The sequence below is a fragment of the Ambystoma mexicanum genome, chromosome 3q, assembly GCF_040938575.1.
Source record: "Ambystoma mexicanum isolate Mex_15411 chromosome 3q, UKY_AmexF1_1, whole genome shotgun sequence".
NCBI classification, from domain to species: Eukaryota; Metazoa; Chordata; class Amphibia; order Caudata; family Ambystomatidae; genus Ambystoma; species Ambystoma mexicanum.
The window spans coordinates 170,296,250-170,322,036 of NC_090926.1; the positions used below are offsets into that span (position 1 = coordinate 170,296,250).

A 25,787-nucleotide genomic window follows, 5' to 3' on the forward strand; every position below is an offset into this window, starting at 1 on the left:
CCTGCCGGGATTCGAACCTGCGTCTGCAAGCTCTGCCTGGATGTCAAAGAGAGCGCTCTACCTTGAGCCACTGTTTCCAGTGCCCAAGCATCTGAACTTATGCCCCGCCATTCGTTCAGATGTTGAGAGATTCTGCCTCCCACCGGGATCTTGTCGGTCAAGGCCTCAGAGTGGCTTTGCGGCGGCTGCAGCAGCGGCGGCTGATGGAACAGATGCCGCTGCTGGGGCTGATCTAGCACCCTTTCCTCATCCACCACGAGGAAATTTCCTTTGTCCTCTTTGACTGGCCTGTCCTCTTCATCTTCCAATTGAGGAATAAAAAAACGAAAAGGACAACCCCTCCAGGAAGATGAGTCTGAGTAGGAGTGTTGCTGAGGTTGTCGTATGGAGGTGCTAAGTGATTTAGCCGCCACCTTAGAGGTCTGCAGCTTCTCCAAACTTTCATCCGCCTTGCTGGCGAACAACCTCAAGCCGTCAAATGGCATATTGAGAAGTCTGGCCTGCACATCTGGTGTAAAGCCTGACTTTCTCAGCCACACAAACCTGCGTAGCACTGTGCTAGACACCATGGACGTGCTGATGCTGTCAGCAGCGTCCAGTTCTGATGAAGGCATTTTCCCATATCCTCCTTTCCATCTTTCACAATCGCAAGGAAGCCGTCTCGCTCCTCGCCCTCAGGAATGTGTTCAGCCGCTGCACTAATACAATCCTACAGGATGTATGTGAATCTTGCAAGGGTGCAGGTCACATTTGTTGACTTTAAAGCCATACTGCTTGAAGAAAAGATCTTGTGAGACCAGGCATCAATTCTCTTATCACCCCTATCTGGGGGAATAGAAGGGTATGCCAATTGTCTAGTGGATGTAGCTGCCTGGACTACTAAGCTCTTAGGTGTAGGATGCTTAGTTAAATAGTCAGGGTCAGAAGAATAAGGTGTGTATTTCCTAGCAACATTTTTGTTCACAGCTGGTCCAGATTCTGGGGTTTCCCATGTGGCCATAATCTTCCTCTGAAGTGCTGTGCGAAAAGGAAGAACAAGATCCTTTTGAGAATGTCTGTCATGTCATCCTGTTCGTAAGTGGCTGAATTTCTGTTCCACCCCATTCATAATATTTCTATATGCCGAATATGCATGATCAGCAGGGTCAGGTTTGTCGAATTCCAATTCAGGTGACGTGTCTATACCACGAGCCGTTCGTAGACAGTCAGAGGTCAGACATTTTGGACTGAGGGTCAATTAGTTCAGGATCATCCCGTGTACCATATTTTACCCCAAAGGGGGAAATCTCCTCTTCAGAGGATTGTTCCTCATTTATAGCAGCCATAGACTTGGAAAAAGTATTTTCTTGGCACAGGGAGAAACATTTTACCCATGGTTTGTAAAGGCATTGACCTTGGTTTCCCCAAAGGCATTGATATTGGTGCTGAAATCAATGTTCCCCTCGACAAAGGCGTCAATGGCGTCGATAGTGTATATGCTGGCTTCGATAGGGTAGAAGGAGCTATAGATTTAAGCGCCGTAGAGGAAGGTGTTGACGCTACCTTCGACAGAGGTGTCGAGGAGACCTTCGACACAGACTTCGATAACGGTTTGGCACATGACGCCAGTTTGTCTGGTGATGCCTTTGGTTTATGCACCGATAGGCCTGTCTTGCTCTTTTTATGAGGTGTCTGAGAGGTTTCTCTCGACGACACCCTGGACGATTTTTCGCCGGATTCAGAGCGTCTAGTCTCTGACCTTCCTCTGTTATCTTTAGTATGAGCCGGGGCATGGTCTTCACGTGATTTCTTTGAGGGGGTCTGGGCCGCACTCTCGAAGATTCGCATCATCGAGGCTCTAAAAGCCTCCCATTTTCTAGAGGAATCATGTTTTGATGGACAGGTGATAACCCCTGTATCAGAAGACGACAAAGAAGAAGAAGAGGGAGAACAGTGACGCCTCTTCTTTGCCTTCTTCTTCTTCGAAGATGATTTTCTTGACCAACTCCTTGACCTAGATTTCTTCGATTTACGTTGGGACTTTTCCCTGGACTCCGCTGAGTCCTTATTCCTCCCCCACCGCCAATTTACCTGGTTGTTCCTTGAGAGCTTTATTCGTTAAATTTCGTACTCGTCAACTCAATGGCCTGGACCGAGGCACCAGAGACAAACTCGATGGGAGTCAGTTATAGACATTTTCTTCCCGTAATTCTGGAACTTTTTAAAGCCAGTTTTAGGGGTAGAATGGTTAGATGAAGAAGACATCTCAAAAGACTGAAGACCCGTTTTCGTACACACGAAGCGAAAGCTTTCAGAAAAACTGAACTGAAGCCAACGGGCGCGGCTTGAGCAATTTATACTGCTGAAGACGTAAACACTCTACGGCAGCCCTAAAGGGACAGACGCCACGACATCGAGCACAGCACCTTCTGGTGTGGACTTTTTTTTTCAGAACCAGCAAAGCTGAAGATACGAATATCTAAGATGAGGAATATGTGGGAGTACACAATCCATTCGAATATATGACCTTGTCATAGTGGTTAGAACATCCCTCGTGTTAGTAGCAAAGAATTTTACTTTCACATAATCACCAATGCTTTTGATATTCAATATGCTTTTATGAAACAAGTTCTCTCCTCGCAGCTTCGATTTGAACTTATCAATTGTTTAATTAATATGTTTAAGGCAGTATTTTTTTTAATATTTCTTGTTTAAACTATTTTATGGTAATTTTATGACATTAAGAATGTTGAGAACACAGACAGTTTTGAATTTGAAAAGTAACTCGATGCAAATTGTGTGTGGTGTGGTCAGCGGGGAGGGGGGTTTGTGCAGAAGCTAATGGAACGGATCTGAAGCAGAAAGAGGTCAGAATAGAAAATCATCTGTATGGCCCAGAAATCCATTCTCTTTGATGCCCACAAGCTAAACAATGCAGGTAGACAGATTATACCTTTGGCAGGAGTTTTGGACCAATCCAGTGCTGATGTCGGACTCTAGTGACAGGTGTTTATCTCATCGGGTGGTGTGATTTTGGAATGCCCTACGTCTGCACCAGTATTTACCCTGGTCAAGATAATTGGAAAAAGCTTAAAGAATGAACTTCTCCCCAAGTAACCTGAGTTTTTGTTATGTGCACAGCTACAGGTTCAGGCCAAGGCGTTCTCACAGGCGAATGTCCCCTTTGACAAGTTCCTTTTTTTCATTAAGATTACCAGATGGGCCATGGTTAATAGGGAAGGGAAAATTCCAGAAATATGGCTAGCATATTGGCACAATTCAAAATTGCACTAGGCACAATTCGACATCTACAATATATAATATTATATGTATGTGCAATTGTTTTAAATGTACCTTTGTGTTAAGTGCAAATGTATGCGTCATGCAAAAGGCATGAACATAGCCATATGCATTTCATAAATAAACATTTAAAAAAAATAACAGTTTACAGAATATCTTGGTGAAAGGGGTAGCGATTTAACGTAAGAAGCAATTACTATTCTCAACCCAAAACAAACAGATAACAAGTTGCTGGAGGAGCAATCAAGAGAGGTCAATACACAGAGTTTGCAACCTTTGCCTCTTCAGATGTTTTGGACCATAATTTGACATACAGGGGCACTTTGAATTTCTAACAGAGAATGATGTAGCAAAACTTGCAGTCCATGAACAGGCTTGCGTAATGACAGAAACAAATGAAATGTAATTCTTATGTAAAGAAATTGCCACAAAATAAAAAGAAACCCTCTAAACTAGTGTAAAAATGAAATGGAGCAAATAGCACATGAATACCAGAATGTAACTTATGCTTGCTATTGAGTAACACGAGACCACTGCAGCATGTAGAATTTTAGATTGCTTGACATCATGAAAGGAGTCAACTGCTATAATGAATTTTATGCATATCACGAAATACTGGCTGTAGGAATGGCAACTGAATAATGGACTCCTGATTTTAGCCTCTGTGAAATGTGCAGGTGGTGCACACTAGTAGAACAGGTGAGAGGCAGAGGCTTCATTTTAGTTGCTGAAATACCTCTTTCAGTTCAGGGCAATGCTACATCAAAGCATTTTTTTTTAAATCTGCAATCCTTGCTTAATGTTTTTCCTTAAACATGTCGCTTTCATCAATTTACCAATGACCTTGGTCACTATCCTCTCAAGAATGGGCTACTGGACAATCTATATTTGGGTTTCTCAAAATATCTCAGTAAGAAACTGTAGCAGGTTCAGATTACTACTGTCAGTTTGGCTTCTGGTGCTCCTCCTCGAGCCCACGCCACTCATGCTTTCCAACCACCATTTTCCAGTGCAAACTGGAAAATGGTTGTGGCCGCCCATTAATCCCTTGAGGGCTTTGCCCGGGTTTTCTTTATGCCCATCATACAATCTTTACTCAATTATATCCCTATTGGGGGCAGTACCGTAATCCAGAAAGTCCCGGTTTCTAAATGTCTGCTGTTTCCATTTGGAATCCTTTGCCACTGTGTGTTTCCCATGTAAACAGTTTAGACAACTTCCCTGTTTACCTAAAGGACCCTAAACTATGCCCTCTTCCTGCGCTTACAAAAATGTAAAATGATTGTTACCCTTATTGATATGGTGTTTTATAAATGTGCAGATGTCTTTCTGTCCATGCTTATTAACCTTTTCCAAATTTCTTGAATACTATAATAGGCGCAGGTCTGCCTCGTGGTAGAGAACATTTTATGCATCTTGATTCATTTTGATATGGCAAATTAGGGTTTCCATGAGACGTACAGATCGAAAAGTCAAAAGAAACAGTCATGTTTGGAAAGTCCCAACCATCATAAATCATTTGATAACTTAGCAAAGCCTGAAGACATGTTCTGTATCATCAGCGGACAATGGACTGGAGTTACATTATCACTTCATCATAGCAACAGGTGTCCTCTGTGCTGACTCACAATTCTCCAGTAATCTACAATTTACAAATCCCTGCACATGAAGCTCTTTAGTTTAGAGAAAATAGTCTAAAAAGAGAACAGCAGTTCAACAGGCTGAATAATGTTAATTATACACATTTCAAGAGTCCATATTGTCACCTGGCAAGATTATGGTCATCCATTCATACATTCTGTCCCTACATCAAAAACGATCATACAATTCCTACAACAATAATAACTGCATACTCCACTTGATGGGGAGGTATTCTGTAAGCATTCAATGGTAAAACACATAGGAAAGCAGACCATGCACGGTGTAGTGCTAGCACAAAGACTGAGCCATATGTCCACAAAAAAGTACTTTTTACATTCCGATGCAAAGCATTAGAGGCAGATTACCTGGGTTAGGAATGTTACATTTCCCTTATAAGAAAGCAAAGCTGAACAAACGTGGCCCGAACAAAAACTGCAAACACATTTGTTTAGAACATTACAAAATACATCATTTGCAGAAGCTCAGGCATTACAATGTGAAGCAAATGCAGCTGCATAAGCATGGGTTCAAGCAGGGGGCGGGGGATATTTGCATGCAAGTCATTTAAACTCCAAGGCTGAGCAAAACAGATTCAGTTTCTTAATTTAAGTTTTGAGCAGTTCAAAACTGGTTGACCTGAAAACTGATCAATCCAAATTGCAAGCACACATCAATTCGATGTCGTCTATGAAAATTAAGAACATATTAATAAAAAAGGGATTTTTGAAATTGGTTTGATGCTGCCATGCATGTTATTAGAATTTTGCTTGCAAAAAATAAAAAAAGGGAAAAAAAAAGAATGTTCAAAGGTGTTCAGTCTCGAATTACAAAAAAGCTGCAACTACGTTGAAATCGCTCACAAGCAATGCTCCATGGGTTCAGGGCATACCAGAAGTCATCAATTGGGTTAAGAACATAATATTGGCCAGAAAACGTTCAAGGAAAAAAAAGACCGTTCACTGTTTGCAATCCCTAGTGCAGAGCGAGAGTAAACTTCTTAGTTACACAAAATTGGGAAGTTGGTTTACAAGTTGTTCCCCGTAAATTACAAAATTGCAAAATATTTAAGATACAACCTCTGTTCTGTGCTCAAACTAAGGATACTGATAAAAAATGTAAATACCTACTAGGTTGAAGCATATTATATATTGGCGTCACCCAACACCATTTCATAGCAGTGTCCCATTTTGTTCAACCAGAAGGGCAGACCACATCGTGATGCGCCTGATATTGAAGAGATGAAAACATTAATCTTTGCTCATGTCAGTATCATTTAAGCACCTACAACGTGTTTAGGGTATGTATTTTATGATGGCAGTTATGGGTTTATGACACCCTGAATTGGAAAGGAAGAAAGATATTGGAACGTATTATACTTGAGAAACTCTGCTAATATAGTATCAAATAAAGTACATGTGGTGACTTTAAGAAGGACTCGTGGGATGTCTACAACACAGCATGGAGACGGGATCATTTTTCTGCGGAAGCCCGAAAACCAATCATAAATGCTAAGGGTTACCTGGTGCGTGCATGTCTCTGAAAGCATGCAGGCCCCTTTGCTCTCTGCCCATGAATTGAAGGGAGATTTTACTACAGCGAATCAGACGTCTAGAGGAAGGTGAGCACTACTTGTGCTTACTAGTACATCCTGTTCCCCCCTCAACCACAGTTGCGGATAAGATTATCGAATAATTCCCTGCAAAAGAGGGAAGTGGCAGCCCCTAACATGGAGAATCCCCCCTCCCCCATCAGGTTCTCCAGCATTGCCTAGCCAATGAGTCAACTCTTGAGCCTGTGTTTAACACACAATACTTGCAGCACATGTGGCGAATAGCCCAACTCACTGGCATGCCAATAACTTCCAGAGGAACGTGGCCTAAGAGCGCGGTTCAGCCAACTGGCCCTGAAAGAGTGATCATGCATGTCAGAATGAGGAATACGACTACTCGGAGTAGCATTCAACGATGCAAGACGCCACCCAGCGGGAAACTGAAGCTTTTGTTGCTTATTTAATGGGGGAGGTAATAAGCAGATAACTCCTTGGTGTGCACGCCAGACAAAACTTAAGCAACAGTTGTAAATAAAGTACATAAAGGACACGCTCAGAGGTAGACACCCAGATTTTGGTGAAAAAACGCAACAATGTTCTCATTGTGGTAAAGTGCAAACTAATGAAAGGATGTGTTATAAGCACAACTTTGTCACAGTGGAACACAACTCAGAGTTTACCTGGCAGAAAGTTCCCCATTGACGCATTGCACCAAGGTACCAGCCACCAAAAACTCCATGTAACCAGATTGACATCAGTGGTGTGAATGGCTTGGTCAGTATACGTGCCAAAATAGAGCACAACATTCAAGTTGAATGAGGTTTCCTAAGGGGAGGAAACAACTGCAGAAGCATTTGTACCTTATATTTTTAATGATGAACATGAATTCAATGAGTGCCTGTAGGTCCCAATTATTGACAGATACTACCTGCAGGATTCCACTTGAACACCCAAACAGGCCAAGATAGAAACAGAAAAAGTGATCCAGGAAGCTCTATTGTGGATCCATCTTCTCCATTGCCCAGCAACAGAAATGTATCCACTTGCTCTTACATTGGCGTCTCGTGGAACCCTGTTGGGCAGCCTGCATTAACTGAATGATTACAAGTCTCACCTTGGAGAGACACAGATAAAGGGATAACTTCTCGAAATTTGAGGGTAGTGTTACAGAGCACTGAACCCCCTTCTGGGGCAGAATATCTTTTTTCCTGTCTGAAAGCCAATCAACTCATCCCTGACAGTTCCAACAGTTTAACAAGAAGTGGTTGGCCCAAACTGGGAAAAGCTGAATCATGAAACATGTGAGACTACATCTGCAAACAATGCACAAATAGGAGGGCTGGAGGAAAAAACACTGTAAGCTGTTCCAGGGAAGAACAAAGGCGCTGTCTAGCATTTGAGGCTGTTTCATGAGCACTGCAGGGACCAATTCTACGACTGATTATACAGTTGGCTCAGGTCATCTGCTCGTTCGTGGAGCCCTCCAGGAGGCTGATGGATTTGAAGTTGACTCAATTCCAAAGATCCACCATGAGGTGACAGGTCAGCCAACCTGGTAACCCCAGTACTAGTTCACGTAACAGTAGCGGTGCACCTTTGAGGGTAAACACTTTCTTGTTGCTCAAAAGAAGAAAATACTGGAGCACCAGAAAGATCCATTCCAGCATGCTGACGCGGATTAGCCTGTCCTCTGATGGCTACAGATTGTTTGCCCGGAGCAGCTCCGAATGGCTACCCAGCTGCAGACGAGTCAGAAAGATAGTTGGTTCCACAGGGGTAAAAGAGGCTCATGCAGGAATATTGGCATCTCGGCCTACCGGAAGTGATCCAGGTCACACTCCTGGGGGTTGGTATGAGGACCCAAAGGAAGTCTTCTCTCTGCACTAGAGATCCCAGAAACACCTGCTGGGTATGCATCCAGAGCAGGGCATTCTAGGCCAACTGGATGCATTATATTAGCAGTCCAAGGGCTCTCTGGTCCCACCACACTGAATCCAGAGTTCTGAAGCAGTGAAACATCTAGCACAATGCAGAATCTTGTCTACCAGGGGGACAACCAGATCACGAGACATAGGCTAGATTTGCCAATGAAGGAGATTCTCCAAGATGGAACAGTGTTGACGTGGGCACTCTGGACATCACAGGGTGAACAAGAGAGATTACCTGCATTAGCTGCACCCCCGTCACCTAACTGGATCAAGCTCTCGTAATACAGTCATACAAGCAGGTCTATATCAAAACCCTGCCGATGTAGGCACAACAGGATGATGGTCATCACTTTGCTAAGGAACATGGGGCTTGGGGATGCACTGCGTGAGCAAGAGGACCCTGCACAGGTTGTTAAAACAATTCACCATGACACAGAAACCTCCTGTGGGGTGGCTACACAGTTCTGATCAGTTCCCTTCAGGTTGATGGCAACAAGCTGAATGCCTCTTAGGAGGCAGCCAAAATCTTGGTAGTAGAGACCAACTTGAAGTTGTACATGCACAGGTTCAAGATCAGTCACAAACTTTCTTGGAAGTAAAGGATCTGGCCCAGCTCCCAAATCAGGACCAGGTGAAGAGCCCTCCAGCATCCCATTTCCACCAGAGGCTGAATCTTGGTTATCAACACAATGGGGTAAAAGGTTGCTGCTAAGGAGTGGATAGAGGGAGAAAAGAAAGTGGATGATGGTAGCCAGAGGCAACTACGGACAGGACTAAAGGGTCCTGTGGGACCGAATTTTAGGCATGGATTTGAATTTGACATACTGACACTGGGGTGGAATGCGTCATGGCTGTGGTCGGGGAACATTCAATTCTTCTTTGCCAGATGAGCATATAGTACATTCTGAATGTTTTTTAGCCATATGAATTGGAGATCTTATAAAAAGACAAAAAAAAGTCCCTGCAGAAAAAGAAAAATAAATAATAGTACGTTTAATCTTCTTTATGTTCTTGGTGCTGCCTCTGCGTGAACGGGCGTGATGGATAGTCAGTTACTGAAATTGGGAAATAAGTACCACAGTTTACACTCGATAACCTGTGTTAGATGGAAGTGGCAGTGAACGGCATCTGCCATCCTTTGGAGCAGACGTGCCAACAGGCTCCTTTGTGGAAAAAGATAGCTGCTAGAGACTTAGCAATCAGAGTATTCTCGTTGCCTTTTATTCGGCTGTTAATCTGTCAACATCCTGAACAGCTCCATCAAGTCAAAGACAAAGGCAAGCCCCCTTTCTTGGGCGGAGACCAACTGCTTGGAGAACTTCAACCAACTAGACCTGTGTCTGCACCTAGGTCCATACCCCTGGTTCTGTATCCACATGGAACGGCATTTGAGCATGGCAAGTGATACATGCTCGTCATCCAACGATTCCATCGAAAACCCGTCCAGTTTGTCAGAGGATTATTGAAAGAACGCCATCAACTCCTTCCACAGACAACCGATATACCCTGCTAGGGCCAAATCTACATTAGCATCGTGGTTGTGAAGATTTGAGGTGGAGGAAATCCTCTTGCACAATGATTCAGGATGTTTACATTCTGTCTGTGGGAGCAGAAGACAAGAAACAGAGTTTTTGTGAGAGTTGCAGACACAGCAGTGGATTGCACCATGGGTTGAGAAGGTACACATAGGCTCATCAGAATTCAAGGCCTCCGCTCACCTCAGCTGGATCAGGTGGCACCCCCTGGAAAGTGTAATTGCTGTTCTACCTGGAAGTGACAAATAGGTCCAGTGGGGGGAGGGGTGTTCTACACCAATTGGGCTGCAAGCAGATCTATGATTGGTACATGCTGTCAGAGCAGCATGGGATGGATGGGACCACAGGCTGTGCAAGAACTTAAGAACATGTGAGGCCATGTCCTCTAACATGCCCTAGAAGTATCTTGGCAGGATCCAAAGAAATGAGCCACTGGAAAAGCCAGACAAATCTCTCATCGTCCCACCAAAGGTGGCGATGGGCATCCATGGATGTTTGGTACCAGCATGGGGAGCTTTTTATTTGGCTTAGGGAAACTATCCTTCCATCAAGCATCCTAAGTGCAAGCAATGGACTCCCATGTAGGAAAGGGAATATTGACACATCGTGAAGAATCGCCTTCTCTAGGGTTTCACCTCAACTCCCTCAATGAGAGCTTTTGGACAAGGGTCCCACTCAATAACAGACTGCACCAAAGTCTGTGCACCAAGCAGGCTTTTCTCTAATGCTAAGTCAAATGAGGTAGGCTCTGCCAGCAGAAGCGCTAGCACATGCTCGGTCAAATCCACTGAATCCCGTTGAAAGGGACCCCAGACATCCGGGGGCTCCTTTGACTCTATCCCTGCAGATGGACGAGTGGACTTGGCGTGCCATTTGTTCTCAGGATCAGGTCCCGTAGCCAAACATAAGCCTGGGAAGTTCCCCTCACACTCTGAGGACTCGAACACCACTCAGCACAGCTAAATGCTTTTCCCTACAGTCCTTGTGATACTGCTAGAGCTGGCATGTGCCACCCTTCTTTAGGCATATGTCTGATGTCAGAGCCCCCTTATGAGGATCTAATGTGCTTATGTTCTGCAGTGCTCTAGCACCAGAGTACTTTTTCCCTTGAACTGCCTTGTGGCAGTGTTTCTTGCATGGCCAGGAACACTGCAAGGAGGATATGTCACAGAGGATCCCCAGAGAGGCCTCTGACAAACTGGAAGTAGCCCCATGTAGAGATCTGGGTAACTGGAACAAGGAACCTTGGTGCACTGATCGGTGTGCGACCACTCTGGAACATCAGCACATGGTGCCAGGCTTAACATTTTTAGCCTTGCTGCACATATCAGTGAGCAGGCCAAGCATGGGGTGCACCTCAGCCACATGAACCAGACACTGCCACCAGAGGGACAGTGGCAGGAATAGCAAAGTTAGACTTGCTTTGACACCTTGTGGAAGGCCCCAGAATGAAAGTGAACCAGTCCAGATTACACAGGAAGAACTCCTCGCTAGGACGGGTTGGATGAAGAGATCTGCAGACACTAATACTCACCTTCATCGCCACAAAGTCCTTGAAGTGAGTTGTTACCCAGATCCTGGAAACAATTGCGCCCTTACAGAGCCGATTCTTAAGAGTTGTCTAGGAAATGGAATTAAAGGAGGCACAGACAGGCCAGGGTCAAACACATGCAGCACGAACGCAGAAAAATGAGGCATGTAAACTTGGAGGACCACACATTTTAGGAGCCCAATTTGGAAACTCTAGAGAAGGGAGGCCATTGGGTGGGGAAGTATAGGGCAAGGGCTGAACACAGTCAAAGCCTTACATGCTCACAAGGCGTCCCTTAGCATTTAGATGTGTTTGTCAGGCTGCCACAGAAAAAACGGTCCGCCAGTCTGGACAAAGGGGGACAGGACATACCAGTAAAATTAACGATTTAACGTGCTTTGCGCAGAAGGTGTTCACATGCTTTTCCCATAATTAAGAAAATGCCTGCACCACTTAAAAATCAATTTTTCAATGGCGAGCATAAGACCCACGTTTAAAGGGATGGGGAACTGGTGGTTCCAAACATTTCAGAATGGGATGGTAGTAATCATCCCTATAATACTTTCAGTGGCACCCAGGGGGCATGTTCACCAAATTACGTTTACCAAGCATAGTTTTTATAAAAAAGGAAGGCATGCAGGGTGAAAAACAGACTCAAGTCCTATTGGTCTCCCAACCCAACTTTATATTTGAAGTTATTTATATGCATTAGAAGGAATAGAACTTCACCAAAAGTATCTCTTTTTTTTCCTTGCTTGCTTTCTGATTAAAAATAAAAGTGGTTTTCAACGTAATAAAAGCAGGTGACCTTTTAAGAGCGTCATGCAGCAGCAAACGTGTGTCCAATTAATAGGCTTGGCAGTCTTAAGAGCAAAAACTAGGAGTTGTTACAATGACTTATCGTTAAATTAAAATTAATCAACCATTGGGAAAACCCTTAGGTCCAGCCATGTACTCATGTAATTAATATATGTGGTTCTCTTGTCTCTCCAAAGAGCACATGCCGTTGATGCAGTTCAGACGAGGGAGTGGTTCTAGCTTTCATCTGGAAACAAAACTTCACTATTTAAAAAATATTATGTCTGCAGCGAGGCTAGCATGTGTCCCTGTTTTAATTAAACTGGTGTGCTCCCTTCCAGAAAATATGAGCAATCAAACTGATATCAGCAGTTGAAAACAGTTGCATTTGTATTTCATTGCAACTTTGAGCGAGTGAATCTAAATGGCAAGCCTTGCAGTATTGTATTATTTTGATCAATATTCCTTTTCCCACAAAAAGAAGGGGTTTGCTAAGTTAGTGGATACTGAATTTCTAAAACTGACCATCTTAATGTACTGACTCGGTTGACGTACATTGCCTATACGGTAATTAAAATGTTTGCATTGAAGGTGGAAAGGTGATGCGATAAGAAAAGCTGCAAAGTAACTAAATTGGCGGTTTGACAATTACAGCTGCACCATGTCTGGTCTAGAATCCTAGCTCTACATGGTGTGATCACATTTCACACACCCCAATCCCAAGCAGGTAATAAGGAATATAGTTGGCATGGTGCACATGCATTACCTTGATCGATCCTCTTTAAGTAAGGAATGACACAAGTTCACTATCGTGGTTCAGTTAGGACCTCAAAGTGTAGATTGGGAAGTGTTGCGAATGCTCTAAAACTTCAGGGAGGATTGGCTGAATATGTGATGCACACTATAAAATCCATGTTTTGTAGATGCACGTTTCAAGTTAGTGGAACTTCATTTCCTGCATAATATTCTGTGCACAGGTCCCCAGAGCAGCATCAATTCTTCAGAATACTGACTCACTCAAAGAACAGATGGCTTTATCCTTTCCCCACCACCAACTCTGAAACAGCTGTGTCATGGGAAAGTGACCCAATTCCGTGTTGAGGGGTTTGTACTGCCGATGTCAATGTGACGTATTATTTCTGTCTTTAAAAAGGCTGACTGCACATGCACATTTCTCTCAAATGTACTCCAAGGCATTCTCGAATGCAAAGGCAGTCCATCTGCTTTAAAGCAGGACATATTCTTCCCAATAGGAACCCACTGTGAAACTATTTCTATAACTCATGTCCCGGTGAGACAGGAAAATAGGCGAGAAAGCAGGAGACTAAGAATGAGTCAATGGGAATTGCCCCCTTTCTTAGGGATGTCATTACAATCCCAATCGTGTAATCTTCTAATGTGCCTCACAGAAAGTATCTAAAAGTCTCTTATGTAGAATGCTTAAGTTACAAAGGGTCAGTGCCCGAATCCTCTTCAAAGTAGCTGGCAAGGGGCATGCTGATAAAATGGGCTTTGTGCTGGTTCCGGTACTCCTAGTCCTTGCTATCCCTTCTTCACAACTGGCGGGGATAGCCTGCTCCAACCTGGAGTGCAGGCTACCCCACCCAGTTGGGAAGAAGGGAGAGCAAGATGCTGGAGTACTTTTTCCTATGGAGAAATGTCAAGAATAGGATTTCCTGTTAAGATCAGACATTCCTAATGGCACTGAGATATGAAGGGAGTGACAACTACTCCTTAAGATACAAGATGAAGCAAAGGTACATTTTTCCCATGAACCTAAAGTGAACAAATTAGTCAATTATCCAACTGAGGTGTAACTATGTAACAGACTAAACAACAAAGATGAACCCATATTTGGAATGGCACGTCGACTAACCTTATAGGCGGAATGAGGTCTGCAAGTGGGAGGACTGCATAGGTTCAGAGACCTCAGTGCTGAGAATTGTGGTTCTGAAAACCAAAGTAACCATAGGCTAGTTAAAGAGATAACTGCTAAAGAACCAAGAAGACTGCATACAAGATACTGCAGTTTTAACCTTCTGAGACCATGGCACAGATACCTTGATGGCTACTAAGAAACGTCCAACAACTACAGGGATAAAGCGTGTGAGAGGGCACAAAGAGGGGGTGAACAAAGACGGGGTAAACAGGCAAGATGAGAAGTGGGGAAGAGGCGGTAAGAGGGGGTAAAATGCGGAAATGGGGAAGGGGTAGAGATTAAAGGGGGGGAGAGGGGAAAGAATGACAAACGGGGGTAGGGGAAAAAGGGAGGGGAGAGAGAGAGGAAATAGGGTGAAACGATGAGGCAAAATAACTAACAAATAACAGAAGAAGTAACAAACCGTAGGTGACCAAAAGTACCAAGAAAATACGCAAACATAAGAGGGAATGCGCATGTGCATTTAGAACAGGACTGCTGGAATTGACCGAAACAGGGCAAATGGAACAGAGTTCCCAACATACAATAAATTGATGGATGGACCAATTAAATTGAAAGGACCGATATCCAACATTCGCAAAATAGCCATTGTTTGGGAGTTCCAAAACACCCTTTTTTAGAAACAGTCCTTTAATTCCATACTGCTGAAAGACAAATTACATCTTGGATTGATAGTGAAAGTATCTGTAAATGTAATGCCTTCTTGGACTTTAGCATGACAGTCTGATGTGTCGAACTATGACATTTAATGTAATCAAGACTTATGTTACCTATGTAGAAGTAGTGCAGAGGTTGCAGCCAAGCATTGATTCTCAAGTCAAGAGAACTGACAAGATATAGTGGATCGTTTTGGGTGTACTTGTCCTGACCAATGGAGGATGCTGTACTGACACGACTACCAGGAAATACTGAGTTATCAAAGCCTTTAACCTCATCATTTTGTGCATGTGCAGTAAAGCCTGATTGAGTGGCAGAGGAAAGCAGTACCAGACGAGTTTCTATCTCCTTATGATTCTTTTACTTATATGCAGCAGCTTGGTTTTAGACCAGCCTTTTAAGGAACACATATACCAAGTTGCATGACTTGGCTTGGGCCATGAAAACTATAAGGCTCAATCTCCGAAGTTCCTTCCAGCAATGGGAAACAAGATCCTGGTGAAAGGAGGACAGGACACTGCAATCTGATCAGCTCACAGCGAAGCTTAACCAAAACCAGGAAAGTAAGGGCCTGCTCAGGATCTATTTGTGGCTCAGGACCCTAAGCTGTACTGTGCACAGAATGCAGCTAATATAATGTTGGTTTGTGGGGATTGAAGGTTTTGCTCCCAAGTCAGTATATGTCAAAAGGGATTTATATTGTGCAGGAGAAATCCCAATGAAGAGCAAGGCAGTAGCCCTTTACCGTATGGCTGAGGCCTCATATTTCTAATACACCATTGTAGCAGTGTTGATTTTTCTCACACAGGTTTTCCATTTGGCAGTCTGACAAATGGAATGGAGTCTCCTCCAAAATATGTCTTTTCTGTCATCTTGCACCAGTTGAAAATACTTCAGTGTGACTGTTGCAAACAGGAGATGTTCCTCAATTCATATCAACTTGAAGGAAGAGTAGTTAACCAAGATCATCAACTGCACAGATTTATGAAAAAAATATATTTGTTTTAAGACTGGTCCTAACAGTGATTGCTCTCTTACAATACTGAATTAGTTTTCGCTAAAGACACAGTATTGTGTTGGGAACACCAAAATAGTCTTGGGGTACACTTATGTTGGTCTCCTGTGTGCCTTCCTTGGGTATTCATTTTATGTGAAGCAATAAACACTGAGACCTGCTCTCCTATCTTCTGAACTTCGCTTTGTCAAGCAGAGCTCCAACCTTTGGACCTACTTCCAGGGTTTTCTTAGCTCAAATTATGGGATCCTGCTGTTGCGCATGTAGTAAGCAGAAATATCTCTCGCTCTTCATCCTTCAGACCTGATTTAGTAACAACCAACTTCACTCTGGTTTTCACTATTAACCTATATGCAACAAATTAATTACTACACTGCATACACTATAACAGGTTTCCATTTACAAATACAGCGTGGGTGTACATGATTTAGTAATCCTGCATCTAAGCCCTGAAAAAGACATGCCATCTGAAGTTTACTAGACCAGACTGACTGGAAATGTTAGAATTAAGGTTTACCAAGATTGCATTCACATGCCTTTATACATAATTAAGATGTTCAATTAAATGCCTTACAAATCTGGTCACTTTCGGAAATTATATTAATGCCTTACAAATCTGGTCACTTTCGGAAATTATATTTATCTTTGCTTATGGATAACAATGGGATTTTAGGATTGTGCGTCAACCATGGATAAAGCCTAAATGTGGAGTTTTAAACCAGTAGATGCAGAATATAATGGGAATCAATCTGAGAAGTCATTGGTTAATACTCCATAATATTGGTCTGTCTCCTGCCCTATGATTTCGTTTTCCATTGAACTAATAGAGGTTGCTTCACAGTGGGATTCAGTTTTAATGCTACAATAAATGTAATGGAATGAACAGAACCACAATATTACAATTCAGATCAGCGTTCAGTTTACAATTAAATATTGGCAATTACTGCATCACCTTATAATGGTAAACAAGGAGAGAAAATGCATCCATTTTTGAAATGCTGACCACCTATTTCTGGTTCAGGCATGATCTGCTGTGAACATAATGTTCTCTATGCAGTTACCACTCCTATTTCATGGCAATAAGTCAAGTTTCTTGAATAACTTTGCTTGTTATTAAATGGAGACTGCAAAGCCTATCAAAAATGTATATGTACCATTTTTGAAATAGACACAAAAAAATGAAAGAAGAGATCATCAGCCTTAGTGTTTAAACTTTTTCTCACCTGGAATGACAGAGATAGTTTTCAAAGCTCGGAGAACTCTGAATGTTCTCAACGCTGAGACATTCCCAAGGTCCACAAACTCTGTCACATATCTGCAATAAGGGAGGTCACACACAAACACAATGACAAAACACAAAACAACATCTACAACAAGAAAAACGTCACAGGGCCTAGAGAACACCTAACACCAACTGCAGGCCACCTTACCTGGGATTACAGAAATAGTTTTCAAAGCTCTCAGTACTCTGAAAGTGCGTAGAGCTGAAAGATTGCCTAGGTTTACAAACTCTGTTATATACCTGCAGAATCAAATCAGAGTTATTTGTAATGGCACCCTTGGTTGAAGAAGGCAACAGTAGCCCAGTTTTCACAGCCATAGACAACTGTCCTTTACAGCAATGTGAAAAGGGGAGCTAGGCATAGACTAGTTTCCAGTGGAACTCTACTCCTCATGCACTGAGCCAGGTGCTGGAAAGAATTCACCTGCCGAGAAGCTAGTAAGTTAATTGAGGCACACAACACTCAGAATAACGTCTGCATGGAGAGCGCAAGTCTTACTATAGTTGGGTGTATTCCACGTGTTTATTGCTTAAACAGTGATATATGCAACAGTATAAGTATGATTCTCCTCTGGTGTTCAACACACAGCAAACTCATTATTGAAATTACACCAAAGGTTAAACGTGCAAGATACTGTATCAAAATGCAGAGCCATCAATCTGTATTTACAGCGGTGGAAGATGTCTACTCGCCATGTGGACCTTTGGAACACTTGGTGGTGAATGAAGAGTAGAGTTTCCTTACAAAGGTTTAATCCATGTATTTAAACAGATTATTGCATAATGGTGCTTAGAGAAAATCTCTGGATTTGGGCTGTGATCAACCATACTCAACATGGATACACTGTCAATACATCTGTGCTTTATTACATGTTAAATACCTTTGTTAATATTCTAATTTCTTTCAATTGTTTAATTTTGAGACGTATTTGAACACCGACCTCAGAGTGAAAAGGTAATGGAAGAGTTCTCCATAGCCAGTATTTGCTGTGCCAATTTCAGAAAAGGAAATACACCTTGTGTATACATAATGGCACAACAAAGAATGCTTGGACACCAATACAAGTTGCAAAATGTCATGAATGTACAGAAAAACACTAAGCAGATTGTTTTGAATTAGCAATTAAACCAAAATCCTAATAAAAAACATAATTTGGAGACTGTTATCTCACTAGTCAGTGGCAACATGTTTTAAATTGGGCAAAACTTGAGGAAATTGCTCCACACAATGGTTAACAAATTCATGCAGTTTTACTATTTTAAAAATGTCCTTATTCTCAGACCAGCTTTGCATCAACATTTTAACAATGACAATAACCATGCATATCCTGCACCTTGGCTAAACAATGACATTGTAAATAAGTAGTAATGAAAGACTGGCCTTTCTTTTAAGTAAACACAATGTTGACGTGCCATGCTCCTTCTATGAAGCCTCACCCTGCTCTAATTCAAAGCAAAGGTTTGGAAGCCCACTAATCATATGCAGACAGATTACCCTTTAAAAACCTACTTTGCTGCTGTATGGCTTCAGCAGTTCTGTGATGTTACATTTCAATTTATACAACTTTAATGGCAGTATGATTCTTTTTCGCCGTCTAACAGAACACATTTGTAGTTGAAATGGAATTTAAAAAATATTGGGCATGAAAACATGCAACATAGCCATGTCCCCTGGAGCTTTGAAAAATAAGGATTACTGATACAGTATTCAATAGATTTCAGAAGTCTTGCATCACACAAAGAGGGCGTTTGAACACAAGGCAAATACTCCTGTTGACCTCAAAAACGCTTGCCAGAGAACCATTGAATCTTGTGCCTAACAGATGATCCCAGGTACACTACAGGCTGAAAGCATTAGGATAGAGAAGACTAGTGGTTGCTGAGCCTGACCTGTGGAATGCCCTCACACTTGAACCAAGACCTGAACCAAACCACCTGGAATTCAGGAAAACGTGACACTCAGTTTAAGAAGGCCTTCCCCAAATGTGGAAGGGGCGCAACTTCAGGAATCCGCAGCACAACAGGGGTTTCGTGGGAGAGCTCAGAGTCCACAACAATCAGATGATTTAAGATTCCTACGTGCTCGATTCCAGCAGATAAGTAAACTTTGACTGGATATTTTGCTCCTTTGGAGCGTTTTCTAACACTCCTATGGTAACTCAAATGACCCATTCCATTTTGGCTTTGCCTCTACAGTATTAGACTGCTGTAAAGTAGAAGCTGTTACTGGCTGCAACTTGCATTAAGTTGCCACAGCAAGAGGTGAGAAGGCCATCAAAGTAGGGCTGGATCGTAATTATCACGACTGCTGCAAGGGCGGAAGAATTGCAGCCAGAGAGGCACACTTAGCAACAATGCAGAAAAGCATGTAACTCCATTAAATGTAAGAGCCCAAACTGACACTTGGGGTATTTAAATTCAATGAGGATGTCGACTTATAGGCACAGTGGTCTAATTGCGTTAGAGTCCTTGGAAAAGTGTGCCAAAATGTATGTTCAAGAGCAACATCTATGTATGCTCCCTACCCCCAACTAGCATTATCTAGCTAGTGTGATCTAATCAACCGCCACAGCAGATTAAATAATAACAGATCGGGATTTATTTACTGCAGACTTCAAATCGCGAAACTTTAAAAATATCGCGTAGGAATAATTGAGGCTCCTGTGACCAATTACAACATCACATTGTAAGGCTAAATGAAGTTTGTTGAGATTTTAACATTCATACAAAGACGGATATTGCAGGAACTGTACTAGCATAGTAAAAAGCATCTTTATAGCTATAATAAGTGAACTAGTACAAATATGCGTTTGCTGACATTAGGACAGAATAGTATTACCTAATCTCTTGATTCACAGTTGAACATCTTAAGTCTCAGAACATGAACATAAGTCATTTTATAAACGACATTCTTGTTCAAAATGGAAGTTCTTACAAGTAATACAGAGAAGTATGTAATTTAAGTTTTGGCAGTTATTAATTTTCACTTAGTTGTTCATTTGTTTGTTTAATCTTTTTTCTAATTAACGTCTGACTTTTCAAATTATGGGTGTACGTGCTGGTACATAAATACATTGCAGAGCACATCGTATTTCCTGGTCATTGCAATTAAAAATATTATATGTGTTCCTTGAACGCTGTGCCTTAACACGCTTTTAGTTGGTATGGAACATAACATTAAGACATCATGTCATTCATGTTTCATGTCATATCAATGGAAAAATATCTGTGTATATGTTTTGGTTCTTACCTGAAACCAAGATTTTAGTTTGGTAGCATAACAGCTTGTTTCACAAAAAGACTGACATTTTTCAGCATTAAAAGTTGACAATAGCAATAGTGCATTTCAAACCAATGTTAACGTAATGGAACATGTTGCGTACATTTCATTTAAAGAGTGGGGAAATGTTTTGGCTAAAGAGGTGTCACTAAGGTGACCTCTGAGCCCTAACTAATAGTATATAATGCTGCATAGTAGTGTGGCACTTTGATATTATTTGAGCAGGGATACAATCCTTTGCTTGAGTTTATCTAGCCTCTAATGTCAATCACTTGGATTTATGTGATCACTGCCCGGCCCATAATGTCGACTTTCGAAAAGCCGACTTGCTTAACATGGGTCTGAACTGGCGCTGGCGGGTCCTTTTAGAGCATTTTTTTGTGAACGTTTCTCTTTGTTCCCCGCTGCCACCTAATGGAAGCGGGGTACACCTCTGCACCCTCTGACCCCCATTACTCGACTACTAGTCGGAGTAATGGGGAGGTCGAGATTTTAGTACGGCACTAGGACGCCGAATTCGGTATATGCAACATTCTTAAGTCGCAGTATTTGTACATCCCAATCACTTGTGGCATTATATTTACATGTTATAATGGGCACTTCTAAGCTCGCTCTTTTACCTTTATCCCTTGTTACATTGATTGGCTTTGGTGTTTACATGTATATCCTGCACAATTTATCTGAAAGTAACGGGCTAATCACCGTCATTCTGCTGATTCTGATCTGAATTCAGGTCAAATATAAGTGATTTAAAACATCAATTTTGGGCTGTAAAATCAGACTGAACTGTAAACTGCACCAAGGAACCACAACACACGGAAGAGCGCTAGAAAAAGACTGATGCACAACAGTACTCCACACTTCTCCAAGAAGGAAGTCAGAGACGCGCACCTAGGGGAGCCAGGTGTAAGGTAAGAGTGGTGAAGGGGGGGAATGGTAAGGGAGAGAGCTGTGGGGTCGGAAAGGGCCACGGTAAATGAACGTGGGACTGCGGAGCCCCTGCTGCCCCCCAAAAGCTGACAGGAGGAAGTTAGAGATGCAAAGAGCGTCCTTGCAGAAGACTTATGCAAAGTTGCACTTTGATAATCAGGACTCAAACCTATCTGTCTTAAAGATGAGGCTAACTGCACCTATGAAACACCTGCTAGTATAAACCTCTTATCCAAGTGTGTCATCACCACTTGATTTCTAAACAAGTTAAGGCACTAGACAGCCATGACATGGAAATTAGTCCTAGGCGCGACTGTGTCCCCATTCCCTTGAACCTCTTGGAGGCGGCATTTACTTCTGAGATAAATCTGCCTCCATTTTAGAGTGCAGACACCTTCTAGTTGGTTGTTGCTGAGGCTGATGAGGCTTGATATTCTTTAAGGAATTTGACATTCAATTATTTTGACCAAAAGATGGAGTAGGAGGAGGAATACAAGCACTAATTAACCAGAGTGGTGGCATCTACAGATTATTCACCACAATCGAATGATGTAGTTGACATAACCATATAAATAGTACATATTATCCAAGTTCAAATACCCCCAGGGTCAAGTCAAATATATCTTGTCTCAACATAGGACCTAGTATTACATAGTTCCAATAATAGGACTTCCAGCTCGGCTCTTTGGTTCCTTCTGGGGCCCATCTTGGTACACTTACTGTGGGTTACATTCCTTGTATCATGGGGTGTTTATCACGCACCATCAAGGCAGAATGTATTATTGCCCTTTGCCTTAGGCGGTATAACCAGGCTTACCAGCAGGAATTGTTGTCCCTGCCTGGGTGCTTGTTTCAGTGAAATTATTCTCACCCTCCAGCCAAAGGTCGCCATCTTGGGAAACACAAATGTGTGCACGGTCACCGTCTCCTTGTCTTCTCCCCATCTTTGCGTCCCACTCTGCACCCCTCCCTCTCTCCCCATCCCCCACTCTGTGTCCTGCTCGCTCTATGTCTCTCTCGTTCTCCCCCTCCTTTCATTTCTCCATGGCACTGTCTTTCCCTGTGTCTCGCTCTCGGCATGTGTCTCTGTGTGTCCATCTATGGATCCTGCAAGGATCTTGGATACAGGACACAATAGGCAAGTTATAAATCCCCTCTATGTGATGGACCCTGGCAAGGATTTGGGCTACAGTCCCCAGCCGGCTTTCTGAAGTGTGCTCCACATTGACTCACTTGTGTCAGGGACAGAGTTGGAGCTCTCAGGAGCACCTGCTCCATGCTTTCACTTTGGCTTCTTTTGATGTACCACCTCTTTAAACCACCTCCCACTCTCCCAAACTCTCTGGTTCCCTCTATCTTTAATATGCGATTTAGCCTGTCCTGAATGCCAAAACAATGTAATGGATTGGTGGGGCAATTTATTTTTTTAACTGAGGGTCCCAGACTTGATTAGGGTCTCTCCTTGTCCACACCCACCCCTCCCATATTTGTCACATTCCTTGTCATTACCACGTGCCCTGGGATTCCTTCTCTCTGTGCACTTTGATTCTTATTGAAGGTGCAGTGCTGCCGGAGTACTTGCATACCTATGCTGCCATTTTAGGATCAAACTGAACTATGTCGCCCATGTCGCTCTGCACCCCCAATCCCCTTCACTGGCTGCAATCTACCCTCGGAAAGCTCCTAGTGCAGAAGCACTTTGCACCCCCCTCCCCTTTACCCACATGTCCTGTACATACACGGAATACTGATCTAATCTGCTCTTCCAAGTCTTTGCACAATTCTCCTCAGACTGCTGCTAGTCGAGTACCGCCCACAGGAGTGTCTAGCCACCGCACAGCACCTTTTCTTGGTGTGGGTGCATTTGCTTCTGGGGTTTACAGAGGAACCATCGATGTAAGGTGCATATGATCTTTTATTGCCTACAACAGGAAGTAGTAGATGGTCAATGCCCAAAAAGTTTCAAAGTAAGATTAAAGGTCTGGAAAATTAGAGTTAAAGAGCTATGCCTCATGAAACTCAATATTACTAAACATGCACCTGGTTTGGACCAGTAGCAATGTTTGAATTCGAGTATAAATTCTACTTGGGAGAGTAAGGCAGGTAAGATGTCATCCTCCTATTTAAAGTTAAACAGCGGAATGGAAATGTAGTGATCAAGAATAACAAAAGATAATTAGTTACAAAAATAATGTCCATTATTTAAAAAAGTAAGCTATGGCGAGCATCACAGTCTGATCTACAAAGTTATGAATGGATTGACCCTGCCTCTCTCCCTAAAAAGGAAAATAAAAGCACATTTTAAATCTTGCCAATCAGGAGCCCATACTGAAAGTTCTAATGGGCTAAGGAAAACAGCATAGGCAGTCCAGGGACTTCAAAGTCATGGTTGCTTTTAGGGAATGGCGCAAGGCCTTTTATGGAGGCTCAGATTAAGTTTCTTTCAATGTCAGTTGGAAAATAAACTTAAACATCAGAACTATTTTACTAGCAAATATTTAGTTGACATTGTCATGGGTCTTTACTGAAAACCTGCTGCATTAAGGACAGATTGACATCATACAAAACTATGCAATATTCCGACAGAGTTAGAGACCTGGACGAGCAATAGTGTCCTTATATGACAAGACATTCAATCTCTTATAAAGCTTCAGAATTAAGGCTTTAAAGGATGTTATAAAGATGTTGTATACATTTTAGGTTACAATTTACTTTTCTGTATATATGGCAATATGTTTACACATCCCATGTCCACACGAAAATAAGTACCAAGCAGGAACACTACTTTAATACAGTATACCTATACAGGAACCTCGGGGATTATCTAAAAATGTGTGTTGAATCTGAAGACATTACAGTGGATGGCTGATCTGAAACAGTAATTCTGGTGACTTTTTTTCAATCGCCAACCGGAAAACACTTAAATTCTTGAGACATCCAAATTCTATTCCAAGGTTTCTACAAACCTGCATAAACACTATTTTCATGTGTTGCATCTGTATGAATGATCTCGGCATTGGAGTAAAACGACCAAACAGCATTAAGTATGTAGGATAATTTTAGGGGGCGTGGCCAAGCGGCAGCTAAGATGGGGGCATAAGTGAGAAGCTCCCTAGGACAGAGATATTTATTTAAATATGGGCACTATTTGATAATGTTGCTATATTTCAAAGCCATTTGGGAGCAATGGAATACAAAAGGCATTAATTTTACTGCGTTTCTGAACTAAAGCGTGCTAAGGACACGCTTACGGTCCCGTCGGAGGCTCTGCGTGCGAAGAAACGCAGCATCTGTGTTCCTTGGAGCTCATCTCCTTCAGGACTTTTTCTTGAACTTTCTGGTGAGGTCGACCGGTTTAAGAGAAAAGAGCTGCCTTTCCCCTCTTCTGAGGTAAATCTCCCCAGACATCTAGAGCATAGAGCATTTAAGTTCACTCCATTTTCACAGTCCTGTGATCTCAGAGGAAGTGCTCCAATTATTTTCTTTAGAACCATGATTCAGCTTCTCGATAAACGCCCTCTCCAACGCTCGCCGTGGTTATTCTTCCTCACATGGCTGCCTTGCTTCCTGTTCCACGGCGTGAAGAATTGCGTTACTCCCTGGCTTCTACGAGGATTCAGTGGCCTACTCAAAACTGACACCCGATGCTCAAAAAATATATAACGTGCCTCCTATTAAATTAACTTGATCTTCTTACATCTGGCATACTATATCCACTTGTTCTCTTATCATAAATATGGCTGGTAACGCAAAAATTACACCTATATTAGATTGTTCATTTAACTCGTGTCTGGAGACGATTCTAGAAGAACTCAGAAATATTTGCTCTTCCATCTCCACACTAGAGTCTCGATCCTACAACATTCAGTATGAAATCAAAGGCTTCAAACATGAAATCAACATTTTCTCTGGCAGGCTGGATGAGGCTGAAGAAAGAAATTCCTTTGAAGATAAATTAAAAGACCTAGAAAACATGCAGCAAATAATTCTTCAACTAGAACTCGACGCTACAGAATTGGAGGACAGAAATCAGAGATAACCTATGCTTTTACAGGATTCCAGAGAAAATAGAAGCAGACAACCCTATAGATTTCCTTACCAAATCGATCCCCTCTGGTTTAGCTATCACTTTATCACCTCCATTGGTACTGCAATGTGCGCATCGAATAAGGCCTTGTTTCTCCATCAACAAATCTACACCCAGGCCCTTCACTGCTTGCTTTCTGAGACATCAACAAGAACGCCAAACTATAAACTGAGAGAAAAATTCCCCTATTATCTACCACAGACCTAGGATCTTCATCTCTTCAGACTTCTCCAAAATTACTCGAGCCAAGAGGAAAACATTTCTAGATAGGAGACCTCTCATGAAGACCCTTTGCATCAGATATGGACTGCTTGAACCAGTGAAAATGGTAATCAT

General features: G+C 42.4%; 1 protein-coding gene across 7 annotated transcripts in view; it reads right to left on the bottom strand.

Moving 5' to 3' along the window:
• SCN8A (sodium voltage-gated channel alpha subunit 8) overlaps positions 1-25,787 on the bottom strand; it is a 1,610,732-nt gene that overhangs the window by 1,121,084 nt on the left and 463,861 nt on the right. For 5 of the 7 annotated variants that reach the window (XM_069653417.1, XM_069653418.1, XM_069653415.1 and 2 more), the window contains exon 6: positions 17,303-17,394. In XM_069653417.1, coding sequence (XP_069509518.1) covers positions 17,303-17,394 — 92 coding nt within the window. Of the gene's footprint in view, positions 1-17,095; positions 17,188-17,302; positions 17,395-25,787 lie in introns of all 7 variants that reach the window. The other 2 variants (XM_069653414.1, XM_069653412.1) reach the window with 1 other exon arrangement.